General features: G+C 39.8%; 1 protein-coding gene across 2 annotated transcripts in view; it reads left to right on the forward strand.

Moving 5' to 3' along the window:
* The window catches only part of TMX3 (thioredoxin related transmembrane protein 3), a 33,220-nt gene that overhangs the window by 5,671 nt on the left and 11,137 nt on the right, over nt 1–16,412 (forward strand). For both annotated transcript variants that reach the window (XM_049782179.1, XM_049782180.1), the window contains exons 4-9: nt 355–478; nt 4,716–4,761; nt 7,594–7,674; nt 9,118–9,217; nt 11,724–11,801; nt 13,375–13,441. In XM_049782179.1, coding sequence (XP_049638136.1) covers nt 355–478; nt 4,716–4,761; nt 7,594–7,674; nt 9,118–9,217; nt 11,724–11,801; nt 13,375–13,441 — 496 coding nt within the window. The remainder of the gene's footprint in view (nt 1–354; nt 479–4,715; nt 4,762–7,593; nt 7,675–9,117; nt 9,218–11,723; nt 11,802–13,374; nt 13,442–16,412) is intronic.

The raw sequence follows: 16,412 nt of genomic DNA on the forward strand, positions 1-16,412 counted from the left end.
TTCATTTGCAAGGCAAACACCTTCCAGCTGAGCTAAAGCTCCAGCTTCTCCCTGCAAAGACACTTTTATTGTCAGTCATACTCCTACTCAATATAAGCCCGTGTAGTCACTGAAAGCGAACCTAAAGTAACATCATTGGTTGACGTATATATACTAGATGTTAGCCTGCCTTTGTGCATGTGCATATGTGTATATGTGTGTTTCTATGACCACTAAAATTATCTAGATTATTTTTCTAAAATAAGTTTTCAGCCATTTCAAAATATTCTTTACAAATCACAAAGGATGTCTGATTGCACACCGATTTTGTGGTTGTCTTTCTTTTTCTTTCCTTTTTTTTTTTTTTTTTACCAGTTTTATGCACCCTGGTGTGGCCACTGCAAGAAATTGGAACCAATTTGGAATGAAGTTGGTCTTGAGATGAAAAATATTGGATCTCCTGTGAAAGTGGGGAAGATGGACGCCACATCCTATGCAAGTAAGCATTGCCTTGCTCAGTCTCACCTACCGTTTTCAGAGTGAAAGGTGCTTCATCAGATGAGGCGATAGTCAGGTAGGATAGTCAGGTGGGAGGAGGACAGACCAGTTTGTCTTGACTCTGGAAAACGTGTCTCAGTCACAGGAGACTGCATCCTTCTTAGAGCTCAATGAAATTACCATTGGACCGAGTATTATTGCAGAATAGGGAGGTTCATTTTTCTGGGTACAGAGGTGTGGCTTTTCCTCCTTTGAACCCACTTGGACGAAAGCTAAAGCAGCAGAAATTCCAGGGTAAAATCTTTGCTGCTGCTTGGTGAGTGGAGGATGCATTAGTTGGGAGTCTTCTGAAATGCCAGGATGTAGGGATGGGGGAGAAGCCAGTTGGAGTTTGCAAAGAGAGTGGACTGAAGAACAAGTGCTGGACAACTGTTTGCAGTAGAAAGAAGATCAGGGTTCAGTGTTCTTATGCACAACTGTGGGTGAAGCAAATGCCTTCAAACCAAGGTGAGCCATGCTAAGGAGAGTTCTCTGCTCCCAACTTTCCCTCATCTCTACGTGCATTCTCACTTGCTGCCAAGTTCCTGGGCAGAATTGAGAAGTCATAACAGGTTGAGTGAGGCTTATCTTGGCACCTTTTGCCCAGTTACCACTAACCGAAGTCATGAGCAGTGCGGTGTGTGCATAGCCTAGTCTCCTTCTGCTATCAAGTTGTTGTTTTCAGGGAGAAAACACGTGAAATTGGGGGCAGGGAGTTTCAGGTTCAACCTCATTTAATAATCACAAACTTTTCTAATAAGGAAATAAGGGCCAGAGAGGTAGAACAGCAGGCTAAGGCACTTAGCTAACAGGTGACTTGCCTCTGTTTGATCCTTATCACCAATGTATTCCCCTGAACATTACCAGCAGGGATTTTGAAACTAAGATGAACTTGAAGTTGAGTTTAAGTCTTGAGTGAAAGGTCGTCTCCACCCTACTTTTTATTATAACACTGATATACCAACCTGCTCAATAAGGCCATTTAAGGCATTAAATTTTCAAACATCAGTCCCACCACTAGTATGACCTTTCCTTCACCTGTGTCTCCAATTTCCCACCCACCACCCAGCAAATGTAGACTGGAACCTCCAAAACCTATTTACATCATAATGTCTGTTTTAGCACAAAGGCAGATGGAATTATCAGAAACTTAGATCCACAAGGATCTTTGTGAAATGATTGTTATGTCTTTCATTGGCCTCACCAGAGTCAGGGTCTGAGGATTTTCCAGGCTGTGTGGTTGGTTGATGTTCTGTGACCTTGTTTAGGCTTACTGAACTTGGTTGTGATTTCTGTGGAACTTTCTCATTGGATTTCCTGGGATCCCAGTGGGATGACACCACTATAAGATACTAAGGTGGACCTAGACTGGTGGGCAGTCAAGGATTTAGAGACCTTAACCAAATTTAGTGGCTTGGCAGTGTGATAAGGTTAAGTTCTGAAGTTGGGTCTTTTCTGGAAATTTCTTTTCAGAAGGGGTGTGGGCCAAGTCCCCCACCCACGCACCCACCCACCCACGCACCCACCCACCCACTCTGGCACTGAAAAGCCCAGCAACCTCCCTTGCTGGGAGGTTCTGGTAAATTCCAGGAGCCCAGCATTACCCCTTACACTTTTCTATAGAAACAGCCCAGCTTTGAGTTGAAGTTTCATCTGCTTTCTAATCAATACTGTTTTTCATGTTCCCTAATCTTTGTAAGTTTTACTTTTTTTGTTTTGTTTTGGAGCCACACCAGCACAGGGTTTATTCCTGGCTCTCCTCTCAGAAGTTACTCCTGTCAGGTTCAGGGATGTTGGGGATTGAACCTAGGTCTGCTGCGTGCAAGGCAAACACCCTACCTACTGTGCTATATCGCTGTAGACCCATAATTTACTTTCTTAATCTGAAAAAAGAAACAATAAAAACATAAGTACCTTCCTCCCATCCACAAAATTATTTTGAGGTGTAATCAAAGCCAACTCTAAGATGCTCTACACATGATAGCTGTTCAGTCTCTGAACATTGAAGTATCAAGATTATTGAGTTAAAGACCAAGTTCTATAGTGGGGAGGAGATGGTCAGGAAGTGGCGAAATCAGTCCTTACCTCACAGAGGTGAAAACTGAGGTCCAGAACGTGAAATGTTGGAGTCAAGGATGGCACTGGGACTGGACTCCTGCTCTAGTCTGAACCCCGTTACTCCCGCCTATACTCCCCCCACCACCACCTCTTCTCTGTTTCCTGGACTCCATACTTTTGTCTGTTTGGTATTAAAGCCCCATGTCGTGACCCTTCATGCAGATCGACCTTGTACTGGACTCTTCTTCCCTGCCCTGGTTTTGTCTGCTGTTAGGTTGTCTTCAGTCCTTGAGCATGCAAGACTGTGTCCCTGACTTCCTGCTTGGTTTCCTTGGTTTTTATTTTTATTTATTTGTTTATTATTTTATTTTGATCCCCCCAGTCCTTAATTTGTTTTTTAAACACAACTTTCTATGAACAAAAACCGTCAGTTTTTACTTATATCTCACATCTCAGGTGATGATTAACTTTTATTTTTAAGGATGTATTATTTTGTACATTGGGTTATATAATTTTTTGATCCAGGCCATTGCATATTTCCTGGAGGTGAGCACAGGTGAATTATGGCATTAGTCTGAATTCCATGACTGTCAGAGACAGCCATTTGCATTCTTATTATTGTCACCTCTATTATCATATTGCTTAAAAATATAAACAACAAAGAAACAAGACCAAGGAAATCCAGGTGGGGGACTCTACAATGGTGACTGCTGATAACTTACATACGGTGCTGAGTGGAAATTTGGCAAACCGAAGAAATTGCATCTTTGATTTTACATGGAAGCTCCAGTGAGCTCCAGGCATGTGTTGGGGCTCTAACCTGAAGACAAGGCTGCGGGAGTAGCTCAGAAGGACACTCTTGTCTCTTTTCATGTGCACAATTTATTGTTGTGAATAAACTTGGACCCAGCAGCTCATCTAACAGGACACAGGAAGGAAAAGATCTTGTCTGACATGCCAGGTTCCTGGGTTCGACTCTTGGCATCAGTCTGTGCCAAAACAGCACCGGGTGTGACTATACCATCACTGCTGGAAGCGAACCCAGTACCTCCTCCCCATCTCCTGTGGACAGGGGTTCCATACCCTTACTGGCATCTCTCTGGTGCATCAGTACCAGCTCTGGAGTTGACAGAAGATGTATGATGGTTGACATTATTTCTCCAAAATTCATCTGGTTTGGGATCCTTACATTCGCAAGGCACAGCGAGAAGCCAAAGATTATTAGCAAAGTGTTTGGTGCCTCCTTTGACAGTATTTTCCCTGTTATATTCGACTCTGGGGAGAATTTGTTGGTGGTATAAAACATTAATGACAGGAGAAATAATGTGAATGCTTCATTCTAGATTAATATGTTATAGGAGAGGTATATGAGTTGTATACAGTATATACTCTGCATCATTATAAGCACATTGTCCAATTTACAAGCATATTACACTAAACATGTTGTTTGATTTCTTGGGTATCTTGGTAGTCTGCCATTAGTAGGATATTTTTTATTTCTCTCTTGTCCTTGTTTCCTTGAATCTAAAATATCCAATACCTGCTGTCATGATTTCTCTGCCCTTTTAATATCTTAATCCTTTATTGCTTTTTTTTATTTTTTATTTTTTGGTTATTAGTCCTTCCATAAGACACTGCTGTACCTACTATGGCTTGCTTTTTTTTTTTTTTTTTTTTTTTTTTTTTTTTTTTTACTAATATGATGATTTAGAGTGATTGTTGAAGCAGTGGCAATTTGGGTTATTAGAAAAACTGGAGCTTCTAGAAGTAGATTGTTAATATAGATCTTAGAATTATTGCAGGAAATGGATAGTTAAGTAAATGTTAGTGATAATTTAGGTTACGATTAGTGCAGACTGGAGATGGATTTAAATGAAGACAGAGTGGGGAGGGAGAACTAACACTTTGTTTTTTGGCATTCCTTGACTCTTTTAGCATTTTAAGTAGACTATATATTGAAATATTTACTTTGTGTGTCAGTGCATTGTTTTTTCTTTGTATTTATTCCTAAAAGTTAAAAACAATTGTATAGTTTTTCTAAAAGTGTGTGTATATATATATATATATATATATATTTAATAAAATATTTATTTCCTAGTTTCTTATTTTACAAAAACTCAGAATTATTTGTTCTTTTCTAGATGTTGCTTCAGAGTTTGGAGTGCGGGGTTATCCAACAATTAAGCTGTAAGTTGTCTATGTTTCCATGTATAATTCTTATTAGTTTACTCTTTTTATTTTTTGTCATATTTCTAGCAGTTTCCTTTGAAAATTTGAGCTCAGTTCTTTCCAGGGGAAAATCAAGTTAATAAAATTAATGCTAAAAAGATCCTTTTATGGGGCCAGCGAAGTGAAGCTAGAGGTAAGGTTGTCTGCCTTGCAAGCGCTAGCCAAGTTTGATCCCTCGGAGTCCCATATGGCCATATGGTCCCCCCAAGCCAGGGGCAATTTCTGAGCGCTTAGCCAGGAGTAACCCTTGAGCATTAAACGGGTGTGGCCTGAAAAACCAAAAAAAAAAAAAAAAATATATATATATATATATTTTTTATAATCATGCTTTTATTGGCATTTTTTATGGATTTAGCATTATTTTTATAATGCAATAAATTTCCTTTATTATGAAATCTCTGATTTCAAAAATCATAATAATTAATTACTTCTTGTTTCTTGAATTTTATTTTTATCTCCCTTATCTCCAATATAAAAAGTATTTTTTGTTTTTGTTTGTTAGTTTTGGGGCCACAATCAGTGATGCTCAGCAGTTACTCCTGCCTCTGCACTCCAAAATCATTCCTGTTAGACTCAGGGGACCCTATGAGATAATAGGGATCAAACCTGGGTCAGCCACATGAAAGGCAAACACCCTCTGTATTGTGCTGTCACTCAGGCCCCAAAACAAACTGTTTCATGCCAACAATTATCCTTCAAAAGGACAAAGTTAAGGGAACAGTACTAAAGCTGTTTGGTAAAGTTAGATAGGACAGTGTGGGTAGAGGCTTGCCTTGCCTGCAGTGGACTCAGATCTGATCCTCATTCGGGTACCTCATAGTGTCCCTGAGCCCACCAAGTGTGACCTAAGTTCAGAGCCAGGAAAAAGCCCTGCATCTTCTGGGTATGGCCCCAAATTCAAAACACTTGTAGCTTGGATAGCCCGTCCTCTGTTCAATTAATGAGCCTTTGTGTGCTTTCTGTCTGATTACTGGTGTCCTAGCATGGTGGGTTTCAAAGTTTATCATAGGACAGTGACCTGAGGAAACTTCACATTCTGAAAATGGGTCCATACCTGAATGTGGCTGTGTACTTTGGCCTCCGCCGAGTCCTCAGACTTTTAGCCGGGCCTTAGCCAAAGCTTTCAAAGCTCTCCCATTGATTCACATGTCAAGGGAATGTTTTACTTTATTTTTGTTGTCTTAAAATTTTTTTAGGGCTGGAATGATAGCATAGCAGTAGGGTGTTTGCCTTGCATGTGGCCAACCTGCGACAGACCTGAGTTAGATCCCCGGCATACCATATGGTCCCCCAAGCCTGCCAGGAGTGATTTCAGAGCACAGAACCAGGAGTAATACCTGAGCACTGCCAGGTGTGGTTCCTTAAAAAAAAAAAAAATTATTTAGTTGTTTACATAAATCACTGGTGGGCTATCAAAATGGGAAAATTAGGGAATGATCTAGAAGTATTGCTGCATTTTGTAATCTTGGAGGAATCTGTCAGGTCATTCTATGGGTTGCTGAATATTAGTTCCTGTCCACCAGAAATAACCTTTCAACTCCTTGTTTTTTTTTTTTTACCTACCTGTAATACAGAAGAGAACCAAAATACTGGTGATGTGATATTCTCAGCTCTTGGTCTGAATGTGTATATTTGTTTTTCAAAAGTCACAGGCATGGGGTTGGAGTGGTAGCACAGTGGTAGGATGTTTGCCTTGAGTGAGGCTAACCCAGGACTGACCCAGGTTCCATCCCTGGTATCCATATGGTCCCCTGAGCCTGCCAGGATTGATTTCTGAGCTCAAAGCCAGGAGTAACTCTTTAAGCATCTCCAGGTATAGCCCAAAACATTGAAAGGAAAAAAAATCACTGGCACAATGCAGTTATCTACAGAGTAAAAAAAAAAAATGATGTTACTTTAGTACAACACAGCATTTTCTTTAACTTGTGAGCTGTTAGTCCCCAGAAGGTAGGTTCCCACTTGCATGTGGTTATCCTGTAGCTTCTAAAACTTACCTGCACTTGTTATTTAACATAATTTTTGGTGGTTTCTTTTGTGCGGGGGTGCGGAGGGCACACCAAGTGATGTTCAGGGCATTGCCTCAGGGCTCACCCATGGCTATCTGGGGTATAAATGCAGTGCTGAGGCAGAACCTGGGCTAGGCACTTTCAAGGCCAGTATAGGAACCCTCAAACTTTTAAAACAGGGGCAAGTTCACTGTCCCTTAATTTGTTGGAGGGCTGGATTGTAGTTTAAAAAACAAACAAACAAACCTATGAACAAATCCCTATGCACACTGCACATATCTTATTTTGAAGTAAAAGAACAAAACAGGAACAAATACAGTATTTAAAATGAAGAACAAGTAAAATGAAATCAACAAACCTGCCAGTATGTCAGTAGGAACTATGGGCCTGCTTTTGAGGGCAAGACTGAGAGGAGAGATAAGTGAGTGCAGCTCACTTATCCCACACATGTGCAGAAAGAGAGAGACAGAGAGACGGGGGGGGGGGGGGGGGGTGGAAAAGAAGAGAGTGAGGGAGGGAGAGAGAAGAGAGGAGGGAGAGGGAGGGAGAGAGACAGAGAGTCGGAGAGTGCAGCTCACATCCCACACATTTGCACTGTGGGTTGGGACTGCTATGCAGGACAGGCAGCAGCAGCAATAACACCCAGTGAGCCGGATAAATGTCTTCAGCCGTCCACATGTAGTCCACAGGTCATAGTTTGAGGACTCCTGCTCTACTGTCTTCATGGCACTAAATATAAAACACTTGAACTAATCTTCGTTTTTCTTTTTCTTTTCTGTTTAAGACTTAAGGGGGACCTGGCATATAGTTACAGAGGACCACGAACTAAAGATGACATTATTGAGTTTGCACACAGGGTGTCTGGGTAAGTGCTTAGGAAAAGTTTTTTATGACTTAAGAGTTGAAGACGAATATAAGATTATCATATTGGGTTCATAGTTTTAGGAACTTACACTTGTTTCTTGCAGAATATAGAAACAGCATAGGCATAGGTATTCTTGGGGAAAAAACTAAAATGAACTCTCATTTCTCTTATGTCTTGTCACCTTACATTTAAATTTACTTTGTATGTTGAAGAATTTTTTTCCTAGTGGATATCATTCCATGATCAAAATTGTTAAGGCAACTTCTTCATGGATCTTAACTTTGTACATCATCAGAATTTGGCTTTTTACTGTCCATTTCACGAGTTGGTTTTTTTTTTTTTCTTTCTTTTCTTTTTGTTTTTAGTGCCAGATATGACTTTCCAAACATGAGGGGCTTGCTAGTGGGTTGTATTTGACTCTTCCAATATTGACTCTCGTCTTTGTCTTGGCAAATCTTGATTTAACAGTTTGAGTCAAGTCTTCAGAGGGGCTTCTTCTGATGTAACCAGGGCCGACTCGATGGCTGATGAGATTTCAAGAATTGCTTCTGCTGTTTCATCACTCTCCAGTTAGCGACTCGGGTGTTAAAATAGGACAGTGATGCAATCACTCCCCTTCAGGGTTGTGCAGTTTGAAATATTGGCCCCTGAAAATCTGAAAACGTGTTTTGTTCTTTTTTTTGTAATGTTGGTAGAGTAAGCTATGATGCCATCGACCATATTTATAACAGACGAATGGCTTCTTGGTCTAATTATATTTTGGAAGAGATATTTTATAATTACCTTTGATTCACCAGTCTGATTAGGAATTATGCTTGCATAATAAAAACTAGTTCCTTTTTTCTTTTCAGGAAGCTCTTTGGCACTGTATTGCTACCATCTCCTTTCATTGTTGTTTTATTTTTTAAGAGCAACTTGATTCTAAACATTTGACCTCAGTATGGCATTTTTAAAACTAGGGTATTTTATATTAATATACCATTTAAACTGAGAGAGTCAAAAAACCTAAACAGTCTTAATATAGTCTTATAAACTCCTGGGATGGTATTTCACTGGGTATTTGAATGATCTTTTTGAAAGGGATTAAAAAGGTGATTCTCCTGTGGGTTGTTTGGCCCTGAGCTGGGGACTCCTGATGAGGTAGACTTCTTTTTTCACCTTTCAAATTATTGACTAAGGTGTTATTCCCTAAGCAGTGATATGCCAAGTTTCTTTTGAAGTGAAGGATTAATTGGCACGTTTTTTTTTTGTGTGTGTGTGTATTTTTTATGTGGGCTTAATAGTGGTGATAAGCTACAGTTTTTATTTGTCTGCATGTAGGTTGTATGGTTGAGTGATGCACTTAAAGGCAGCTGTAATGTTGACTTGCCTGGCAGTGCCATTATGTTGTGTCGCTAGCATGTTAATGGCATCCCTCGACCCATCTGTTTGATTTCCCCACAGGGCACTGATCCGCCCACTTCCGAGCCAGCAGATGTTTGAGCACGTGCAGCGTAGACACCGTGTGTTTTTCGTGTACATTGGTGGAGAGTCCACGCTCAAGGTACCCCAGAGGTTTAAGTCTCATTCCTTAAACACATCTGGGGGCTGCTTTTGTTCTCAGAGGCTCCAAACCTGTTTTCTTCAGACTGAAAACAATGGGGTTCTAGAAAACACACTGCATATACCCCCAAAGATATGTGTACACCCCCTTAGATAGGCATATTCCCCCTTAGAGAATAGTGTACATACCCTTAGATATGCATATGCCACTTAGATATGTGTATGTCCCTTTAGATAGGCATATCACTTGGATATTCCTACACCTCCTTTGTGAGATAGAAGCAAGCACAGAGTGATTGCTCCTTGCCCGGACCCCTTCCTAGGGTCTAGCTTCTTCAAATCATGTCACCCTTACTTAGCAGTTTATGTCTGGGAGACTCTGACCTGCAGTCTGAGTTAGAGGCTGAGGGAAGGTGTGAGTATATTGCTGAGGTTTTTGACAGATGTATGTGCAACTCCTGTCCTATAAATCAACTGATTAAATATGAGTTGGATTGGGGAGAGGCAGGTGGACAGAGCAGTTCTCGAGCACCAAGCCAGAAATAAGCCCTGAGCTCTTCCCTCAACTAAACAGAAGAAAAAAAAATAATAATGTGACTTGAGCTCCTGTTTTACATTCAGAGACTTTATTTTGAGGAGCATGAAGGCACTTAGCTGCAATGTTTTGTTGGTTTTTTTTTTTAACCTTAGAGATTTGGGCTGCGGGGGTGGGTGGGTTGGGTCACACCTGGCAGCAGCACTCATGAGTTACTCCTGGCTCTGTTCAGAAATCGCTCATGGCAGGCTCAGGGAACCACATGGGATGCCGGGAATTGCTGCGGACTGTTTTATCATAATGGGATGAAAAGTCCCTAAGCATAACCTTAGTGGGTTCTTATCCCACTGAAAGTCAAGCGGGAGCACGAAGAGGCAAATATGAAATATGAATTATGAAATATGAATGAGACCACACAAAATGCATGGGGACTTGCGTCTAGAAAGACGAAGACAAATTTATTTTTTGAGCTGGGTAGCTTTTAAGGTTGAGGTTTGGAATGCAGGGTGTAAATTTTTGACATCAAAGAGAGTGGGAGATAGTTAGGGAAACAGAATGAAAGACCATGGATAAAATTTGCACATTAAAGAACGGATACTGAAGTTGAAAAGAAGTTTTGTTTTGGGTTAGCTTTGTTTTGGGTAAGCAGGGGAAAACCAGGTAATTTTCAGGGAAGTGGGAAGAGAGAGGAATGTTTTAGAGTTTTGGGGGAAAACTGAAAATTGTTTTACTATGAGCTAAGTTTTAGGAAAAAACATGATCTTGGCGCCAAGGTAGCAAAGATCACAGGGAGCTTGGCCAGTGGGAGACTTTTGGCGGGATTTGTACTGTCCTTCTTTGTTAGAAAGAATTACTAAGGCCTGATTTTTAGTAATGGTTTAAAATAAAGAGAGAGATAGTTACAGCCACTTTAGAATTATGGCCAAACACTCCACGCAAAGGGTCAACTGATTTTGACTGCTCTAAGCGGGCCTTTTTGGCAAATAATTCCTTTTCAGGAGTGCAACACTTTTTTGATGTGCGCCCTTCCTGAGTGGGGCGCAACAGGGAATCAAACCGGGGTTTGTCTTGGTTGGCCACATGCAAGACAAACGCCCTCCCACTGTGCTGTCACTCTGGCCCCAGAAACTTTTTTTTTTACATGAGAGGATTTCAAGTAGCATCCTTTGGTTGCCATACTTAGCAATATTTTCTTCGAGTAGTTAGGAACCTGTTATGTATGGATTTTGCCGTTTTCATTACTAATTTTTCTTTATACTTAGCATATTTGAGAATTATTTCTGATTAGAAATCAGTTTTGAACTTACATCATGTTGGCACTAATTCTTACATATATATATGACAGTATATTCAGAAAATTATTTCCCTGGATAATTAGGAATCAGATTTGAACTTAAGTTCTATTCATTAATGCTTTGTGTACATATTTTTTAATACTTTGTATTTTCTGAAATTTATTTTCCTGAATAAATAGGAGTCAGTTTTGAATGTAAGCCATCCATTATTAATTCTGCATATACTACTTTGAGTAGTATATTAAAAATATTAGGAAAGTCATTGCTATAATAATTAGGAATCAGTTTTGAACTTATTCTACATTATCACTAATTTTTGTTTATACTAGTATATTTGCGAAATTATTTCTCTGAATAATTAGGAATCAGGTTTGAACTTAAGTCCTATTACTATTTTTTATATTCTGCTTTATATATTTGGGAATTTATTTCTCTGGATAAGTAGGAATCAATTTTGAAGTTAAGCCATATTCATCATTAATTCTGTATACACTACTTTGAATATTGGAAAAATTATTGTTCTAATAATTAGGAATCAGTTTTGAATTTATTTCATATGAATTCCTGATTTATTTTTTTATTTTTTTTATTTTGTATCTTGGAGCAGCCCCTGACTAGCTCTGCCTAGCCCTGGCAGGATATTTCCCTGTCATCTCTTTCTCTGTGTTTCACCACAGGAGAAGTACATAGACGTGGCTTCAGAATTAATCATCTACACGTACTTCTATTCTGCCATAGAAGATGTGGTTCCTGAGGTAATGTGTAAAACAGAATTTTAGTGACTTTGTTTTGCTTAAAAACAATTCCTTGATTGTATCTCTTCAGATCCACTTTCTGGGAATTATTTTCATTCATGGGGGAAACAAGGGCTAACTTTTTGCTTCCCTTACCAGGTTGCCCGGCTAGTAAGGTGTCTCAGAGTTTATAAATCTTTAAGGGGCTGTGATAATTTCCTAATAAAAAGTGATTATTCTCACTTCTTTTACTCACTTTAGACCAATCAGAGAGACGGGTGGTACCCCTGACCTTTAGTTAGTTTCCAGAGTTTGTTTTAAATCCTTATCATTGATTTAGGCCTTGCAGGTCTGGTGGAGGGCCAGCTTGGCCTCCAAACCTTCTGATGTCTCTGCCTAAAGCATCCCCTTGATGGCTTCAGAGGGTGTCCTGGTTCTAGTTCCTGAGTCCCACTAGTTACATCCCATCATTTTCTTAAGCTACTTTCCTCATGCCTGGAAATGTCAGTGTTGCTTTTGTCTGTTCTTGACTTCCTGAGTACAGTCGCAAGACTTTGCCAAGGAGATGTTGAAAATTCTCGATGAAGGACGGGGTCCCCAGTTTCCTGCCTTAAGTTCTGATACTCACTGTTGGCTCACACCCAACATCCCAGGTGTGAATAGCACTGTCTCATTTGACAGTTGGTGACTTCTGGGCAGTGAAAGATCATTGGAGAATATCGGCATGTAGACAGACAGATAACTATTAAAAGGTAGTTGAAAGGGATCAAATAAAGAGGAAGGGGGATTTTTAATATAAAAATATATTAAATATTTGGCTATTAAATTTCAGCTATTCAGTGGTGTTTTACTTTGACCAACTCACCAAGGTAATTGAAAAAGAAAGTGTAATTTTTTTTTTTTAAGGAAGAAAATATTTCCCAAGCATTCTGTGGGTAGTTGTGAAGAATTGTGTGTTCTGTGCATTGTCACAACCAGACTAACCCAGGAGCCTGGCCACCACATTTTACAATATTTATTTTCATGATGCTGCAATGTTTTTTACTAGTAATGAATCTAGATCATTCTGTTACCTGAAATAATTGTCCCACTCCATTTAGAAAAAATCTTTCCAGGATAATTATTTTATACTTCTCTTATTCATTATCTTCTTACTAATTGTTTCTTTTAGTATTATCTTATGTGACCCATTTTTTTTTTTAGCTTATTATTATTATCAGTCTCTTCCTCTCTTGACAGCCCATCTGTGCCAAAGATGGAAGAAATAGGTGCCTTTGGGGCGAATCTCTTGGTATTGGGTTCCATTTAGGAAACATTGGATTGGAGACCTGGTTGGGTTTGTGTGAATTTTCTGGCCCTTTAGAGTCCTTTTTGAAGCCAGTGTTCCCCAGGACCAGGATACACACATCCCAAGGCTGGGGTGGAGCCCTGGCCTTTAGGGACACTGGGTCCAAGGCACCATCAGAGTCGGAGCTGGTTTTGGGGTGCAGTAGGAACTGTCAGTTAAAACATCTTGTTTTGGATCGTTGGGAGTATTTGTGTATGTCTGAAATGGCTCAGATTTGAGTGACCAACGGTTTTCTGTTTTTTACAGTATGTGAAGCTGAAAGAGATACCGGCTGTGCTGGTGTTCAAGGACGGAACCTACTTTGTTTATGACGGTAAGTGAAAGCTGTGTCCATATGGGCCAAAAACCCCCAGTGACCCAGTTTTTTCTGCCTATAGCGCAGCCTTCCTGACTAATCTCTCCTCCCTTTTTTAAAATATACAAAATTATTTTTTTAAAGTATTTATTTGCCTTCTAGCACAAAAGATTAAAGTTGTATTTCTGCCCCTTCCTCTGTTAGGTCACATATCTTAAAGGAAGCAGGTACTTGGTTCAGTTTAAAAATATTTTTAGGGGGCTAAAGTGATAGCACAGCAGGTAGGGTGTTTGCCCTGCATGCGACTGACCTGGGTTCGATCTCCCATATTGCATATGGTTCCCTGAGTACCACAAGGAGTAATTAATTCCTGAATGCAGAACCAGTAGTAATCTCTGAGCACTGCCAGGTGTGACCCAGAAAATCCTATATATCTCTTTATGAATATATATATAGATACATGTATTATATATATTAAATATAGAATCATAAAATATATAATCATCAATATATAAATATTATAAACATAAACTATATATTATTTACATTTGTACTTATATATTAATATATCATTTATATTTATTTTAATTATATTATTTAAATATTTGTACAAACATAAATATGCAAATATTTTATATAATCATAAATATTACATATATATTTATGTATTTATAAATTTATAAGACATTTTTATTCTGTCAAACAGCTGTCATAGTAAAGGGAATGGCAGAATAATAAAATAATATTAATAATAGCAGGATAAATAAACACTTTGTCTATACCCATCACCCAGAATAATAAAACCCTTTTTCTGCACCTGTCACTTTCTCAAATTGAACCCTGTTTGCTTCTACGGGCTTTTCTAGGAATTATCCTCAGCATGTCCCCACAGTATTCTATCACTTGGAGCTGCATTTTGCAGTTACTTTAAAGAGGAACATGAGCACCTGCTATGAAAACAGTAGAAATGAGTCATAATTCCCAGCCATGACTAAACACCTACATCCACCCTTACTCAGCTCTGAGATCCCATCTAGAGCAGCATGGCAAACCTTGGTGGAGACATTTAAAATTCTTGACAAGGGAGCCAGAGCTGTAATTCCAGTGAGTCGAATACTTGCCCTACACATGACAGACATAGATTCAGAGCAGGGAAAAAAAGGGCAAAAATTCAGAGTTGTTTTTTTTTTTTTTTTTTTTTTTTTACTTCTTATGAACCACCATGGTAGCCTTATGGGGGTTTGGTGATGCCATGTAGAAGAGTCGGATGCCAAATGTGGAGTCACTGAATGTGTGTCCTTGGGCAGTGGTTTATAGAAGCTAAAATTGCCGGGACCAGTGATGGCTTATCCAAGGCATAGCTATATTGCTCTGGTAAAATTCTTTTAGTGCCTCTGATGATCCTAAATGAGGACTGTGCACGTATGGAGTCATCAGCTTCTATTCGCCTTTAAGTGGGAGGACTGAGTCTTCTTTGGACACCACTGACAAGCTTGTTTGTCTGTGTTTCCTGTAGAATGTGCTTCTGTCACTGACCTTGAGGCTAGAGATGCATCTCTGAGGGAGACGGAATAGCAGGTAGAGTGAGAGTTGGGGTGGCCCAGCCATGTTAGAGGTTCATGAGAAGAATCAGGTGTCTGTTAGTCCCAGAAATAAATGAGCACTCAGGTGCTGACCCTGCCTCATGACCCTAGCGCTGAATGCAGTCCTCTGAGCACCGGCAGGAGTGCTAACTGAGCACAGAGGCAGGAGTAAGCCCCCAGTGATGCACCACTCAATGTGACTCAAAAACCCATCAGCAAATCAATTAAGTTAATTCTCCTGTTTACTTGTTGTACATATAGTTAAGTGTTATCAAATGCCGGACTTTAAAATTTTGGGGGCCAGAGAGATGGAACAGTGAGCAGAGCACTCTGCTGGCATACTGCCAACCTGGGTTCTAACTCTGACACCAGGTATGGTCCCAAGGTGTGATCTAAGTGCAGAACCAGGTGTGGCCCCCAAACAAAAACTGCATAAGACATTTAGAAGGTAATTTCCTTAGGAGACAGAGCAGGGTAGGAGCGGGGCCCGGTGTATTTGCACTTTTGAGGTCTCAGCACTGCCTCTTACAGCAACTTCTGGGATGCGGACCTCACTGTTGTGCAGATCTAGAAACGAGGGGCTGAATGACACTGTGGGGGACCATTTTTTCCTCCAAGTTAAAACATCACCCATTGAATTCTGATTAGTCCTTCAGTCTCTCATCCTGGTTCTGACTTGGGTTTCCTTGAAGCTCAGAAACCACTTTGTTGCTTTAGGAAAAGCCTGACCCTGTGGGTATGGACCATTGGGTTCTCTGAACTGTCAAGGGGCCGCTGCTCTGCTCTGAAGGAAAGGCCAGCAGGGGTTGCACACCCCAGCGAGGCAGCAGGCATGGGGTGCTCTCAGTGAGAGTACCTAAGTACCCTTAGTCCAGTTTCATGCTGCTCGTGATCTATAAAAACACTGGGATAGGGGCTTGAGAGAATTGTCCACTGTATTTCTGATTTTGTTCGTTATAATAAATCTTCAATTTTATTTTGACCTGGAGTAGGAATTTATCAGCTTTTGATCTATATTTATTTCATTTTTTCAAATCTCTAAAGATTTCCAGATTTGCTTTAGATCACATTTGTAGATGTGAGCATTTGAAAATGTTTTGATTCACAATGCTGTTGACAATGAAAGTTCAGCTTTTAAGAAACCAGTATGGTCCAGTCCTCATACACTCACAGTTTGCTTTATTACATCAGCTTCTTTATCCTTCAGTTGTGTAATTTTTCAAACTGGCTTTTGATTTACATTTCTAATCAGGACAGTATTTTTGTTGGACTCATCAGTAGCTTATATGCTTACCAGAGAAAGGACTTGATAAAGGAGGGAAACTTGGCCTTTACATGTGAACTTTGTATGTGTGCAGTCCATAAGATGGGGATATAAATTGAGTTAGAAATGCCATAAAATGTAG

The sequence above is a fragment of the Suncus etruscus genome, chromosome 10 (assembly GCF_024139225.1).
Source record: "Suncus etruscus isolate mSunEtr1 chromosome 10, mSunEtr1.pri.cur, whole genome shotgun sequence".
Classification (NCBI taxonomy): domain Eukaryota; kingdom Metazoa; phylum Chordata; class Mammalia; order Eulipotyphla; family Soricidae; genus Suncus; species Suncus etruscus.